Raw genomic sequence first — 16,981 nt, 5'->3', positions numbered from 1 at the left:
GTCTTCCTGGGAGGTGCCTTTCCCTCTTGGGATTCATCAGGTCCCATATCATGATGACATGATGTTCTGAGCAACTTGGGCCCCACGGTCATTCCAGTCACAGGCTCCACTGATTTATATCTGGATTTCCATGAAAACCTGATACTGTGCCTGTCCTTAATAACAACAGTTATAATTTATAGAGTCCTTTTAACATGTGGGCAAAACGACGGGAATGCACAATCTCACATGATCTTTGTAACAACACTGTGTGATCGTAGAAGTATTGAGTGTGCAAGCCCTGAAACACTGCCTGACACAAAACAGGTGCTCAGTAAATACCTATAGACTTGAACCAAACTGTCCAAGGTCACAGAGCTGGGATGTGAAGGAACCAAGATACCCACTCACCTATGTCTAGCCCCTCAGTCTGTGGACCTTGGGAATATGTGACGACAGCCTCTACTTCCCTGTGTGCAATTAAATTCATATTTATTTTACTTTACCTGTGCTGAGATACTGACATGACCCTGAGTCTCTGGGACTTGTGCCAACATGCACAGCTCACTGCATGGGCTGAGTCCCCATTCCCTGCTTCCCACACTGGCTTCCTATCCTGGGGCTTGTCTTCATTTCTGTCTACTCAGGACCTGTTCTTTTCTGGATGTCTTTCTCTTATTTTATGTTCTTATTTAGTTGTGATACATTCTGCACCTACTGTAACTTTCTAGGACAGTGTGCACAGGAGAGGACTTTCTGATTACTTGTAAAGCTAATATATTTGATTCTCCCTTTTCAGGGGATAATTGGCTGTGTGTAGATTCGGGGTTGAGAATTACTTCCCTCCAAAGCTTTGGGAGCAGCTCCGTGTTCTCTGCCATCCAACATAACACCTGATGAGCCAGTGGGGTCTGTTTTACTTCTCTCAGAGATCAGAAGGTCTGCTCTCTTGGTGTTTGAGATTTCATGATGTAGAATAAGGAATCTTTTCTATTCCAAGCAGAGGATATTTTCCACAAAGGCATGTGCTCCTCATCCTCTGCTCCTCCCTGCCCTTTCTCTGAGACCCCAGTAACACGTTTCATGTAGGGACTTGTCCTCTATGGTTCTTCTTGCATTGTTCTCATATTTTCTGTCTCTTTCCCTCTATGTCCTACCTTCCGGGTGACTTCCTTGACGACTTTCTAGCCATTCTATCACATCTTTAGCTTTGGTAGTTACATTTTTACAGCACAGTAGAGATTTGTTGTTGTTCTTTGATCCTTTTGCATACCATCCCAGTTATTATTAAATGAACCCAGGATCTTCCTAAATCCTACTCAACACAGAATCTAAAGGTTTTGCTTATTTCTTCTAATCTTTTACATTCCATAAATTATCTCTGTTTCTTCCAAGAGACAATCTATTTTGGTGTCTCTTTTGTGCCGCTCATTCCGCTCCATTCCTTGGTAATCCTTCCTAATCTATCACATTGAGGAGAGAAAACCTGGTAGCCACGTCTATTCAGTGTGAACACAAGGCCTCCCTAGGAGGCACTGTCCCCAGTTACATTTAGACAGGGAGGACAGTGTAAGTGGGCCAACCATGTTCCTCCAGAGTGAGTGGATGGGCGAGCAGCCCAGGCCCTGGCCATCCCACCTCTGCCTACACCTGCATGCCATGAACCAGGCCACCAACATCCATGTCAGAAGCTTAACTCTCTCAGACCGTGTGTGCAGTTTCTTCCAGAGAATACTCCTGCCTCCATCTTGAACAGAAACTGGCTACAGTTAACCATTTTGGTAGGAGAGGGGACATGAGCAGGAGGGGGTGCCAACTCAGAATCATCTCAAACACCAGCTTATAAATTATCCCTCCATTCCAGCCCCATAGTTCTCCCCAAGAATCCCAGCCCAATTCTGACCCTTGAGCTTCTGTTTTGTAGAAAATTCTTGACTTCTAGTTGACACTCAATATCCATGCCCTGTGTTCCTGTGTCTGTCCTCTCTGTCTCTCTCTGTCTCTCTCTTTCTCTCTCTCTTTTTTGGTGGGGGGGGGAGGTGAAGGGTACCAGGGATCCAACTCAGGGGCACTCAGCCACTGAGCCACATCCCCAGTCCTATTTAGTATTTTATTTAGAGACAGGGTCTCACTGATTTGCTTAGCACCTTGCTCTTGTTGAGACTGGCTTTGAACTCACTTTCCTCCTGCCTCAGCCTCCCACGCCAGGCAGTGTGTTCTTGTCTCTTTAGTGACTCTGTTCCCAGTTTCTTTCCTGTACTTGTAATTTGGGGTGGGGTCTGAGAAACAGAGGCAGCACATGAGCGGCAGAGAAGGAACCCGTGTTTACCACATCTTTTCACATTTTTGTTTACATTTTCCCCGTTAAATTTAGAGCACAGTTGAAACCATATAAATATCAATAATATTGGAAAGTCTTTGACAGAATTCTACATAAACATACCACTTTCCTATAAAAGAAGAACAATAAAAAGATGTGCCTACTTCATTTTAATTGACATGGTTGCTATGGGGTAGGAAGGATAGGTAGGTAGGTATTAATTTTCTGTGACTAAAATGAGAAAGAAAGACACCAAGAAGGGCTAGGGTCACCCAGCAATCTAGATTCTTAGTTCTGGACTCCAGACACTGACTTGCTCCAAGAGGGTGTTAGAAGGGGCACTCTTCCTGCTGGACTCTGAGTGGGCAGGAATTGGATGCTAAGGTAAATGTGATGCAGATGCCACCCAAGGTGAATTTACAGAGGTCACACTAAGGACTGCTTCTGGGAGCACTGGAACTCTGGGTTGAGGGACATTGGAAAGGACTTGGCACACACAGAGGAGAGAGGGTTTGCTGAGAGATTCCAGGGTCCACCTTCCTGGCAGGTGGGGAAGCCTGAGGAGATGAGAGATCAGACCACAGGTTCCTTGCTATAAAATGTGGGTACAGAATCCTAGAAGGCAAATGGCTGGAAGAATAGATGTTGGGGAAGTGGGAGAGGGCCCCGTGTGTGGACACCAGCCTGCCTTCCCCAAATAGACGGGGAAGCAGGAGAAAGATCTATTCAACATTGATTCCAAGATGGCCTGGGCACAGGCTGGTCCCTTGGGGCAGGAGTGTCTGGGGAAGGGGTGAGGAGAGATGCCTGGCCAGGGGGGACACAATGGGTCTCTGTGCCTGGAGAGCTCCCCAGTGATGTCCTGCTCCAAAGAGCCTCTGAAAGGTCCTGTTGAGAGAGACAGTCAGCTTAACCACCTGCAAAGGAAGGTTAGGAGCTGGTTTGTATCCTAGTAAAACTAAGCTGGGGTTCATTTCACTTTTGCTCTCTTTTTCTTTGTTTTTGACTTAATGTGACAGTGGAGCAGAACGTTCATGCAGCCCAGGAGTGTCATGCAGACTTGCTGGTCACCTGAGCTAGTGAAGTTCCCTTTGAGAACCTGACTGCAGAGAGGGCAAGGCTTGCGTGCAGGATTAGGCATTTGTTGCTTTTCTTCCTCATAAGGCACCCTGTAACCTTAACAAGGCAGGCAGTGGACCTGAAATCTCCACATATTCAGAAGTCAGGGTTCAGAGTGCATCCATTCTAAATACTGAGTTTTAGGTCCATCTGGCTGGAGATGGACATGCCTTGACCAAAAGCCCTCCATATTAGGCCAATTTTAGTTGAAATCGTGGGTTAAGGACTGACGTTTCGTTCTCATCAAGCAGGCTTTCTGATGTTTGACAACTTTAATTCATATTTACAACTCAGATTTCTATTTCTAACAGGATTAATTTTGCTCTAAACTTAGAAAGGAAAGAATCCTATCATTGTGTTCAAAAACCAAACAAAAATTGGTACTGAGGTCACACTTGATAGAAGGTTGACATGTTTTTGAAATGCTTCTGCTTTCTTCAGAGTCACCAGCTATTTAAATATGTTAAAAAAAAACTTATGTCATATTTCTGCATCCTTGGTATTTTTCTTCACTGATGCAAAAAATATGTTCCATATATTCGTTTATCATATGCATTTAAGATTATGGTGAGTCTGGACTGAAAGTGATCTAAGTTTAGATCGCACTTCCAGACAAGTAAATTTGGGCAAGGAACAAATTACTAAGACTCAGCTTTTACATCCATGGGATGAGGAAAAAGACATACTTATCTCATTAAATGATTGAGAACCATATGAGACCTAGTTTGCAAGTGTCTGGCATAGTGCCTGGCGCATAGCAAATGTTTTACAATGCCATGCGTTTTTGACATAGTTTTATTCATTATTAAATACTCACTCATTAAAATGAATAAATTTAACTTAATCAATTTTTAAAATCAGGCAACCTGTTGGCTCCAGAGAACAACATAAAAAGTAGGTTAGGTCCTTTGTCTACCCTTCTTCCTCTACCATTTTTAAGTGATTGTTGAATTCTCCCATTTCAAAACAAATGAAAGAGAGTTCTAGTAAATACATCCAGAGGCAGAAAAGGGCTACTTGGATGGCTTTCTGTTTCCCTAACTTGTTTTTCCCTCTGTATATCCATCTTGGGCACCATTCTGAGAAGTTTTTAATATGCAAATGGAGTCACTCCCTACTTTGTGGAAAGAGGATACTACAAGCCCTATAAACCCTCTAGTGTGGATCCACTGCCCATAACTCCTCTTGAGCCTCTGTCTCTCACAAGCCATTGCCACTCATCTTTGCTCAAGAAACACGGATGGATCTGCTGGTCATCTCTCTGCTGCCCCTTACCACATTCACCTCAACTTTTCTGAATTGATTCCAGCTGCATTGCTCACCAGCTGCTTCTTTTCAGTTGAGCTCTGGGACTGCTGCCTGAAGCAAGCTTTGTTGGGCACACCTGGATGCCTCCTCAGGTGCTTCCCTAGTAACTAACTTCTGTCCCAGTCTGCATTTGGTTAAAAATGGGAATTAGGTCTTTGGGACACAGGGATAATGCCTCCCTTATCTTTGTATGTCCAACACAGAAAGTTGCATGTTTTGAAACTCATGAACCTGTTTGGTACCTAAAGCAAAGGTGGACTACTTCTTCCTTGCACACCCAAGGTTGGTAAACATCGTCAAAAAATGCAAGTTAACTATTACTGAAACATAAAATGTACACACACTTCATACACATGACCTTATTTATTTCTAAATTATGAGTAGATACTGTTATGGCCCTCTCTATAATGAATCAATGGCAAACAAGTTTGTAGGAGATGCTACCTGATTTTAGGGGTTCTTAGAAGGCCAAGTGGGTTTCAACACAGACACCACTGTCTGATGAAAAGAAAAACTACTGAAAAGAAAAAGCAAAACTCCAGAGAGATCTTTGACTCCAGTAATTGAGAAATTACACTTTTCTAGGTTTAATCTCGACTGTGGTGTTTCCCCAGAGAGTTAGAACTCTGAAATCTCCAGTCAGACTTTATAAAGTCTGGCCATCAGGAAGAGCTAACAGAAAATGTAGAAGAGTCTTTCCTGACCAAGTGCCCTCTGTAACTGATGACTGAGATCCTCAGACAGAACTTCTAATCTCTGGAAATTCTGCAGTTAAACAAAGCAAGTTCCTTGAAAAAAACTCTGATCCAACTCAACTTGACCAGTGCACTTTGATTCTGATGGACAGCTGTCAATACTGGGATCTCAGTATGTATCACATCATCCCCCAACACATCCAGCTCTGCAGGGCAGCCCAACCAACTTAGTCAACAGCAACTTCATTCTTCTGGTTCTGGGTTGGAGGCATCAATTCCCTTACCATCATCACCTCGTCCATGAGAAAATTCTGTAGGCTCATGTATGTTTGCACAGTTCCTCATCACCCCCAACACAACCACCTTGGCCTGCCCCATAATTATTATTGCAACCAGTTCCAACTTACATCCTTGATTTTGCCTTTGATAGCCAAATCTGCTCTTAATGCAGTAGCCAGAGTAAGCCACTTAAAAACTATGTTAGACGTGTCAGTCTCTGCTGCAATCCTCAATGGCTCCCAGGGGTGTAGCACAGCCAGCATCCTTAAGTCCTTGGCAAGACTTTCAAGGGCTTCCTGATCTGGCTTTCCACCCCCATCCCAGGGGCCAGCTTCCTGACTTCATAGCATTGTCATGTCTTTACCCCGTGTCCCCTATTTCTTTCGCAAACACACCAGACATACTGCCATTTATGAGCCTTTAAACTTAGTTTTCCTTTGGTTCAGATATCCATAGGGCCAGCTCACTCACCTCTTCACAACAGACTCAAAAGTTACCTTGTAATTAAAGCCACCCTACGAAGCCACACATTGCTGACCACATTATCAAAAGTATTTATTTTAGTGATGTTTTTGCCAAGGCCAGAGGTTTCAGTTGATACTGTATCTCCAGGGTCTACATCAATGGAAGTACATAAAAGACACATGTTAAAAATTATGAAATAAATGAATCATTAGGGAAAGTTGCTATCATGTATTCACACTTCCTAGTTACCTGTGACAGATCTCCCCAAACACAACCCTATAAACACAAAAGTGGTTTTTCAATTCAACATCATTGTGTTCTTTTAATTAGCAAACTGGGTGGCTCTGAACTTGATACTGCCTGGAATGTTCTCTAGCACACATAATGGGATGAAGGCACAGAGTCTCAAGGCTACAAAGTTCCTGGTATCATCAATACCATCAGTCTATTGCCTATCCCTCTCCTGAGCAACATATGATCTTATATAAACTAAGTACAGTGTTATAGAATATTTGTCAACTCAAAAACAACCAGCAGCAAATTGCATGAAGAAAAAACTTTAGATGAATATTTAAAAAGTATGCATGTTAAAGAAATGCAAACATTTAAACTGCCCATTGTAGCTCTAAAATTAAGACTCTTCAATGGCATATTGGATTTCTTTTTTCTCACCAGGTAGCAAAAATGAGATATGGCCAGAAAATTTGAGGAACAGATGGAAATGTGGAGAGAAGTGAAGGCACACGGGAATGTGCTGGTCAACTAGAATTCTCTTTCTGGCCAAGAACACTTCCTTACCCATAACCAACCTACTGCACACATATGCATGTGCAAAGACATACACGTGGATACTCACAGATATACACAGATACACACATACATGTGCATACACACAGCAAACAAAACACCCATTGCAGACAATAAAGTTCAAGCTATTTTCACAATGCATATATTTTAAAACCCTCTTTCAAGTCAATGATATAAGGAGCTATGCTACTCCATTCCCACTCCCTCATCCTCTCCTCCACACTCAATGTAATCAGCCATGTGGCCACACTCCCTATTTTCATGGAAATGATATAGTGGGATATGCAAATATCCACCACACAAAACCAGTGGGAGGAAGAGATGAAAGCTAAGATTCCTATTTCTTTCACCTGGTAAATGCAGGAAATGAAATGGTCTTTATAAGTCTCTGGGACTCCCTGAGCCTCTTTCCTCCCCTCTCAGTAGCTGGGAGGGTGTCATAAACTTTCATCTCTTACAGCTGTCCCACCTTCCCCCTCCTTGACAATATCTAGAAAAATATTTTATAAACTTACATAAACCAAGTTTTGGTACCTCTTTTCTAGATGCCTCTTCCAACCAGTTTGGAATCTCTACAACTGTTGAAATATTGTTTCTAGCACTGGATTGGCATTAATGATTATCTTTCACCAAAACTCTATTTTATGGGACAGGCTGTGAGTGAGAGAGATTATTTTCAGTTCAGTAAACATACCTAGCATAATTTTGGGGCAGCAAATAGCAGCCGGCATCCTGTTAAGCCAGGCCAGTCCACACTGGCAATTACTGTGCTGAATTAAAGAAGGCTTTGGCCACCTGCCTGGTGCCTGCAACAAGTTCCTTTTTTATCCTATTTATCTTCCCAGTCATCTATTTGTGTCAAGAAAGGAAACATATGAGCACAGCATCTGTTACTAGAGTGACACAATTACCAAATACTTCTATAAGGGAAAAAATCAGCAATAAATCCAGGTTCCTTGTCAGGTGTTTTAGGAGAGAAGCATTAGTCTTTCAATCACAGTGCCTGTTCAGGCTGAGCATATGGTGCTAACAGCAGAGATGCACACGCTCAGCCTAGTCTCTGATGGGCATAACCACCACAGAAATGTCACCTCTGAATTGGCAGAAAAGAGCAGTTTTCTTTTCCCCCAGCGCCCCCTCCCCTTTCCTAGAAAAGGCAGGTAGGGATTGGAAGGTACTTTGCTGTTGGTTACTTTACTCTAACACTGAAACCTACTTAAGTTGAACGTTTGCTCTGGGAAAATCCCTTACTTTCTTCAACAAGTAGACATAGACAACTGGGGACATTTCTATTAATATTGTGATTGTTCCTTGCTTTGCTTTTTTCCTAGATAAAATCAACAGGTCTATGTGACTTCGTTGCTAAAATTGTCTTGTTTTCATACTTTAGTCTTCAAACCAGGGAGAGGAAACAGAAAAGTGAGAGACAGATGCTAGAGACTGAGAGACCACATTCCTTCCAAAGTGAGAAGTGACTGATAGGTACACTGTAGGAAGACACCAAGGGACTCATTCTAGGATGGTCAATATCCAGCAAAGAGTGAAAACTGGCCCCGACACACGCCCACCTTGACTTTCACTCAAGCCAGGTGGCTTGCGTCAAGCCTGCGAGTTCCCCCACCACTGCGCTCAGGTGAGCCGCGCCAGGTAACCGTGCGCCCTTTACCTGCCAGGCTGCCCGGCCTCTGGAGGGTGGCGGTGGCATACAGCTCCTGCGAGTGCTTGCTGTACTGCTCGGACGCGTGAACCAGGCGCTTGGTGGGCGACAGGGTGGCGTAGGTGCCGATGGTGGAGCTCAGCTGGTGGATGGGCGAGGAGGAGATGGTGGACTGCACGGTGGGGGGCGAGGTCACGCGGATCGGGGACAGGCCGGCCGAGGACACGACGATGTTGATGGGCGAGCTGGTGCTGTAGGACTTGGCCAGGCGGCTGGGCGACTGCTTGGGCGAGGAGCCGCGCGGCGCGGCGTAGGCGGCGCCCTCGGGGGCCGAGCCTCCGCGCTGCAGCTTGGTGGGCGAGCCGCCCTGCGGCGCGGTCAGCGGGGAGCCCCCGCGCGGCGGCGCGGGCAGCGTGGAGCTGGAGTAGTAGAGCGCGGCGGCGGCGGGCGGCGCGTCGGGCAGGTGGAAGGCGCTGCCCAGGCTGGGCGCGAACGGCTCCCGAGGTGGCGGTGGTGGCGGCGCGGGCTCAGGCCCCGCCAGGTGGCCCGTGCGGCTCGTTGTGCCCTGTGCCCGGGAGAGGAGAGAACACGCGCGCTTAGCCAGGGAGAAGCAAAAGGCCCGCCCGGCCCAGGCCGGCCCCAGCAGGACTGGGCACCTTGAGCGCTCAGGAGCCAGGCTGCGTGCGCCCGCACTGAGATGCGAACTCACGCCCCCTAATCTTCCCAAGCAGGTTCCTTTCCCAGCAGAAAGACACCAGCTAGCAAAGGCCTGCTGACGGGAGGGTGGGAGTCACGTCTGGCTAAGGAGACATGTGTCTGCTTACATTTGGGGGTGCTTCCGGAGTAAGAGGCATGGCATAAGCCACATAACGGTTTTCAAAGGCCACTCAACAGGGCAATCGTGATCGCCCTGAATGCACTCCCAATCTGTTATTTTTACTGAGGAATTCAGGCATTAAATATCGCCCCCACCCCATCATCTTAGGATACACTTTCAACCTCCAAAATTGGCCAAGTTGCATACTTATCTGGAAGACATCAAGAATAAACATACTTAGGATTTATTCTGCTGCTACTGTTGAATGGATTCTTCTTTTTTTAAGACAAGAAAAGTTACAGGAGGAGCAAAAATATAGAGCTAGAGAAATATGCTTAGTTTTTCAGTATTTAGAAAAGAAAAAAAAATTCTAGACAAGTCACAGCAATTGCAAAGGAAAAGCCTCAAAAGCCTCCCTTTTCTAGATTCTAACACTGGGCTCCAAATCTTCCAGCATCTAGCTCCTTTTAAGAGCCCCCCTGCAGCTGTGCCTTCCAACTGAAAGCCAGTTGCCTCTCATTTATTTACAACAACACAAAAGACCACAAGGGCTGGGGTGGAGCTGGGAAGACAGTTGGAGGGGAAAGCACTTTCCTTGAATCTGGTCCAGAGACAAATTTGCATTCGAATGAAAACACTGCATTGTGGACTACTTCTGGGCAGGAGGCTTTCCCCAGGGGAGCAGGGCGCTTTTGGGAGTCCACTGGTGTTGAAAGGGGGTAAGATGATACAAAGAGTGAGAGGGAAGCTGTGAAGGAAGGTTTGCAATGAGGAGTGTGGCTTGGGTGGGGAGGAGAGAGCTGTGAGCTGAGGAAAGGGGGACAGATGAGCAGATGCTGTCCCTTAAAAGTTTCAATTAAGCTGTCCACCCTTTGGGGATAACAACTGGCAAGTGATATGCTGGGCACTTTCATTCCTACATACACAGTTTCCCAAATTGTATCTGGGATGTCAGATACAATTGAAGATTGAGGAGTTAATTGAACAATATCGAAATCCTCTGTTAAGACCATTGTAAAGTGAGAGATGAACCTGTTGTTGAAAGACATTCTTTTTACAACATGTGGGTGTATGTATGTGTTTATATGTATTTACTTATATAGGATCATTAAATATTTTCTCATAAATGCATTATTCCATACAACTATTTTGAGCTTAACAGTAGGAGTGGAAGTAAAATGGAAGTGTCTCCAGCAACCAGAACAGGGCCTGATTCATGGCAGAGAATCCGGGAATATTTGTGAAATGAATGAAAAAGTGGTTTATAAGGCTGGTCCCAGGCCTTTTGCAATCAGGGATTTTATGTGTAGAGTTTGGCGCACAATCTGTGCAGAACTCCTGTGCTCCCCCTAGCCCCAGGGAAAGGGTTCAGCATTACCTGGAGAAGCTCAGAGCTTCTCTCCCAGTAGAACTTCTGAGCATGAAATATATAGATGGGGCTTCTCAAACCTGGCTGCCTATTATGATTGTCAGGGGAGTTAATACAAAAAAATATATATATTTATGTACCAATACCTATGACTTGCCCTGGCCATTCAACTCAGAATCCCAAGCATCACACATTTGGGAAGCTCTCCAGGTGATTCCAAATATGAACTAGTTCTCCCTGGAGCAGTGGTTTTCAAAGGGAGGCGCCTAATCCACAGAGGCATCACCATACTTTGAATTGGGCAAAAACTCAGGGGAAGCGCCAGGGATTTGTGCTTTAACAGGCTCTCCAGGTAATTACTGTGATCAACAAAGTTTGAAACCACTGAGAGAAGAGATTCTGATTCAGAGGGTCTGGAGTGGGCCCAGAAGGTCTACACTTCTAACAATATCCCACAGAAGGGAGACGCTGCTGGTCTGAAAAGTTCCACTAAAGCTACAGTGCTTTTCCTTCTAAAGCTCTACTGGGGTTCTCTATTGAGGGTCCTCAGCAACATTCAACCATGCAGAACCTAGCTGGCAAGCGACAGAAAAGCCTCCAACAGGAATTTCTGAAAGACCTTCCTACAGGAGGATAAAAGAACACAAAGGGATCAAGGAGAAGTCCCTGCTTATAACAAAGCAAACACTTTTTGCAGTATCTTGGATATATAACATTAATAACTTCTTTATACTGCACTAATGATGCTACTACCAAATAGCATAATTATGAACAAAATAAACACTAACAGTAATGTAAATTAAAACATTACTAAGTCAGCATTTATCATGATATTTCAATATTAGAATATCTGTGCTCCAGGAAAACCTTGAATACATTCACAGAAAAAATTATTTTTCTTTTATTCTGTTGGAATTTCTAATCTTAGAGTCTTAAAACCTGCTGAATATTGTTGTTTCCAAAGTTTCCTTGTATCATCCCCAAATTTGTAGAAGAGTTGAGAAGCGCCACACTAGATCCAGATATTTTGACAAGTGATGGAGGCCATTGCAAAACACTTTTACATATTGTGTGATCTTGGTGAAATTCTTCCAATAATTTTTTTACATTATAAAAACAATAAAATGTTACATATCTTTAAGAGAGTAAGCAGCAGTTTTCACTTCGGCACTAAAACAGAACCCTAAAAAAGCCTCCTGAATCTATTTGTCTAAAAAGTCAACATCAATCAAAGAGCTTTCCCAGGATGCCAGTCTCACGGGGAGATATCTGAACAACCTCAAGGCCTGAGGGAGATTCCAAATTTCTAGGTTCCAGTATGGCAGCAGCTGGATAGACAGGCCTACTGAGTGCCTGGAATGGGGCTAGTCAACTGAAGAATTGAATTTTAGTAAGCACTAAATTTTAATTAACTTACATCTACATAACCACATGTGACTGGGGCCAGGAAAGATGGTGGAATGAGATGGACATCATTATCCTAGGTACATGTATGACTGTGCATATGGTGCATCGCTACATCGTGTACAATAAGAGAAATGAAAAGATGTGCTGCAATTGTAGACAATGAATGAAAATGTATTCTGCTTTCATATAAACCTAATTAAAATAAATAAATAATCCAGGGGTGCTATACTCCATTTCAATGGCTTATGTGCCTTGGAATCGTTCTTTGGTTAAACAGAAAAATTTATTCTGTGGTGTCATTTGGACAAAACCACAAATCTTTTAGGGGCCAGTTTCCACTTGTGTGCTTCTTTTTTCTTTCATTATGTAATTTCATTTAGTAACTCTCAGCCAGTTGTGACATACAGGCAGCACTTCGGACTGCAGCACAATCCACGGGATGGTTTATTTCTATCTGTTATTGTATCGGAAATACTATAAATCAATTTCAACACATGTAGAATTTTATGCACTTTCCTGTCATAGAGGTTTATTTCAATCTCAAAAGTGTGTTAATAGGGTAAAAATGTAAATCTAATTTTAAAGTTGAAATTCAGGTAAAATTTCACTTTTTCTTTTTGAGATTACTTTGCACTCTTTCCCTAGGTTTTTTGGAAATGTATATGTATAATGCAATGAGAATTGAAGTCAATTTGTTATTGATGATGAAGCCCTTACAAGAAAGATAATAAGCAAATTTTAGAAATACTTGGAGCAGGTTGACCCTAATACTGTCTTTGACTCCATACTATGGTCTATTGGCAGGGATAATTCTAGTTGGTATCTTTATTCTCAGCTCTTTGGATTAGTCTCAAGCCAAAGATTACTTTGTCTTTCCCATCCCTTCAAATGGGGGTGTTGGGGGGCCCACCTTTGTGAAACTGACAAGGAAGCAAAACATTCAGACACAAGCTACCCTGGCAAGTCAAGACTCTGATTTAATAGCTTCTCATAGGCTGAGTTTAGAGCATATTCAAGGTAGATCCGTTCCTTCTTGCCATTATGGGAAATTTATCAAGAAAACTGTGAAACATTAACCCATCACAGCTCTTGAATCACACGCTGAATCTCCAGTTAAATGTTTCACCTGTATGCATGTAACTTTCAGGAGGGGTCAGATTTAGGGTATTCTATGGCTGTGATTTATATATTCTATGTTTGCATGTGTGTATTTGTGTGTATCTGTGTCACCTAGTAGTACATTGCAGTCTCTTGTGCAATCATGGGATATATTTGTATGTATTTTATCAAGCTGATGAACAGGAGGATGTATATTCAAAATGTAGTAAAAAAAAAAATTGAAATGGGAAGTTAGGCGATGTACACACATTCCCAACAGCCATTAACTAATAGTGTTCAAGTTGCATGCTCGATCACTAACTCAATAAGCCACCAACGAGAGCAGACCTCACCCACGCAGGAATGAGGGGCATGCTTGAAGAGCTCTCAGTGCCTCTCTTCTGTGCAGTATGTTGTTTTGATGTTATTTTGGAGCCCTAGCATTGTTGGAGTTTTGTTTGTGCGGCATACTTTATTGCTCACAAATATGGCACTGTTCTTTTGGGTAAGAACAAGTCCCTGAGAATATGGTGCCCTTGGAACAGAAAGACATATTGGCCTCAATAACAAAACAGTTGCTTCCTGATCTTCATGCTGTGTCTTCTACAAAAGGAGCAGGGATGGCAGAGAGGTCAGAAGGGGAAAATTCTCAGAACCTGGGAACTTATTTAAACCTCATTCTTTGGAGAGCTGGCAGAGCAAACAAAACAAAACAAAAAAAACAAAAAGAAAGAAAAAACTCAATGCTTGCTGCCAGTTAACAAGAAACTTGACAGCCAGAAATCTCTAAGGAATCCTGACTTCCAGTCACAAGAAAGCCATGTCAGTAAGCAGAAACACATTTATAAAGCAGATCCATGGTTTACGAGCAGGTCTTGTGAAGATGCATTAAGACCTTCCAAGTTTCCTGAAACAGTCATCAGGGCCCCTAACTCTGGGACAGCAGGGATGCTTGCCCAGAATGCTCGGCAGCCAGGCCGACAATGTCAAGAATGGGGAACTGGAGTCCCTAGATGGACTTCCCAAAGCCACACTTAATGACTTTTGATCAGCAGTCTGTTCCTTCATGTACTGTTTTCATCCCTTCCCATTTTCCTTGGTTACAGCAGACTGGCAAACTTGTCACTAATGATGTGTTTCTCCATCGAAGATGGCGTCACCATTGGCAGCAGTGCTATGGGCAGGCTCAGGCCATGAGAAGAAAAACTGTATGGCACATCTCAAAGGAAAGCCTGGGAACAGCTGGGCAGACTTGTGTCCCCTAGGGGGTGAGGAGTGGGTGGGTTTGGGGTGTGAGGGAACTGCATTGATGTGGAAGGCTTCAGTGGCCACAAGGTTTAAGTGGTGGAGAGAAAGTAACCAGGACGACTGAAGTGCACTCTTGCCCTGAGTTAGGAAGGCGGCGGGAGTAAGTTCTGAGTATGAAAAGACAGAGCCCTAGGATGACGTCTTCAAAGAGATACATCTCTGACTGGCAGTGACCTGATAATGTGATTTAGGGCTGCCATGTCTATGCGCTAACTTAAGTTCTTGAGAAGCCCTTTCACTTTCCTAGGGCACATCTATCAGATGTGGACACGGCCATCCACTCTCACAACTTTGAAAGGCAACTCCAAAGGTAGCCACCTAATTTGGGTTTTACATAAAATGTTCTATTAGAATGGATCTGAATCCCCAAATAAGTCGTGTCTCCCCATCACTGCTGGGGTTTAGTAAACTTGCTTCCACACGACTACTGTTGCTCACATGATTTGGTAAATTCTCTTTGCAACAGTCTTCGGAAGGAATTTCTCCCTTTATTTCCAAAGGAAGAAACTGGTATTGTGTAAAAAAGTTTGATTTTGGAGATAGCCAAATAAAATCATCAAGTGCTTGTCTAGTGATTCTCTTGAGGGTCCTGGTTTTGGTAAAAACTAATATGTAACATCAGGAGAAGAGACAGCATCTATGGGTGGTTCCCACATCCCCCCAAAGCCATCATGATGAGATCAGTTCATCAGGAAAGAAGGGCTGGGCTCACTTTGGTACCATCCCACTGACACTGGAAGGCAATGCCCACAGCAAATTAAACTCAATTAATTGAAAACCTCAGGCACTAGAAGGGAATTCCTTTCCTCAGATGGAAACATCTCAGGTAAAAGGACCCAAAAGAGCAATTAAAAAGCTGGTGATAACAACCGAGACCACCTTCTTGGCTCCCTTTTTGCCTTAGAGAGGAATGGAGAGCCAGAGACAGGTCTTGTACATAATACTCTCCCTGCCACTGCAGCGGGGGATTGGCAAGGTACTCATTTTCCCAAGTCCTCTAAGCACTAGTACAAACATGGTGGTATAGATTTTTTTTGCAACTTGGAATACTGATTTTTTTTTCTTTCTTTCGAACTTCCTTTGAAATAATTCACTACATAAAACTTTTGTTTCAGAAAGAGGCCCACTTAGTATAGCATTAATAATCCAAATATTTGCTCAGAAGAGGAAATGCTCTAATAAAACACAAACACACCCTCCCTGCAATAAGAATGTTTCAATTGTTAAAGCCAGATTAAATATACCAAAAAGAGAAAATCAAGAGAGATTTTTCAAGTAAAGCAAGGCATGGGGATTTATAATAGGTAATCATCTTAAAAACAGCTTAAAAAATATCCTGCCAATTTCCCAAAAACATGCCAAGGAAAATATGTAAAACAACATGATTTCCGCTCTAAATGCTGCATGATATATGCACTCTATACTACAAATACCTCTCTAAGCTTGTTTTCCAAGTTTGTTGGTGACTTTTCTCCTGAAAGTATCACCTAAGGACAACTGCTTTCATCATTAAGCAAACTGGAGTGACCTTATGGCAGTGGTCTCTGCAACCTTTGGCAATCCAGGATCAATGCAGTAGATGCTTCCTGGCCACTGGATCCTCCTCTGCACCAGGTGGGTCTCCAAGGTCTACCTTGTCACCATTCACATGGTTCCCCAGCCCCTTGTCCACCTCCACCTGAGAGAAGTGTGCACCAAAAAGCAAATTCCAGTGTTCCGACAGCAAATGCATGGGCTTCTGGCAGAAGTGAGCAGATGGTATATTTATAATTATGATACAGTGTAAGTGAAGACTTCAAGAGATAAAAGTCAGTGCAGCATTAAATGGAGAGGCCAAATCACAAAGAAATGGCAATTCTGCTTCTCAAAAAGCTTATTGCTTTTCTAGAATATCCACTATTGCATAGGTTTATTTCAGAGAACTATCACACAATTCTCAATTTCCTGCAGCTAGCGGGCCATTTCCCTAGGATTACAATTGTGCCCATACTTCATTTCTGCTGAAGAACATGCAAATGGTTTAAATATCGTGCGGCTCCTGTACTACTTTTCCAGTGTTCTGCCTACAGATGTACACTCCCACATTTCTTGTGTATTTTGTTTCTTTGAGGGATGAACTGCTTGGTGAGACTATTTTGTGGGTACACATGGGGAGAAACCCACCTTTTTAGGGTGGCTCCTCTATGACAGAAGTTGTATACTCAGAATTGCACACAATCCATAGGACATTTTGCATGAGGAGAAGCAGCAAAACCTGCAGGATGGCCAACCTCTTAATCTTCTGACCTGCTCCTGCACAACCCTGGCTGCATAATTATAAACAATCTGACAGATGCTGGAGGAACCTGATGGA

At 43.5% G+C, this 16,981-nt stretch overlaps 1 protein-coding gene across 12 annotated transcripts in view; it reads right to left on the bottom strand.

The window, feature by feature from the left end:
- The window catches only part of Ctnnd2 (catenin delta 2), an 849,641-nt gene that overhangs the window by 371,984 nt on the left and 460,676 nt on the right, over positions 1-16,981 (bottom strand). For all 12 annotated transcript variants that reach the window (XM_078018082.1, XM_078018095.1, XM_078018091.1 and 9 more), the window contains one exon: positions 8,639-9,194. In XM_078018082.1, the coding sequence (XP_077874208.1) occupies positions 8,639-9,194 (556 nt within the window). The remainder of the gene's footprint in view (positions 1-8,638; positions 9,195-16,981) is intronic.

The sequence above is a fragment of the Ictidomys tridecemlineatus genome, chromosome 1 (genome assembly GCF_052094955.1).
Source record: "Ictidomys tridecemlineatus isolate mIctTri1 chromosome 1, mIctTri1.hap1, whole genome shotgun sequence".
NCBI lineage: Eukaryota > Metazoa > Chordata > Mammalia > Rodentia > Sciuridae > Ictidomys > Ictidomys tridecemlineatus.
Note: the sequence above shows the minus strand (reverse complement) of the source record. Positions and strands in the feature narration are given on the sequence as shown.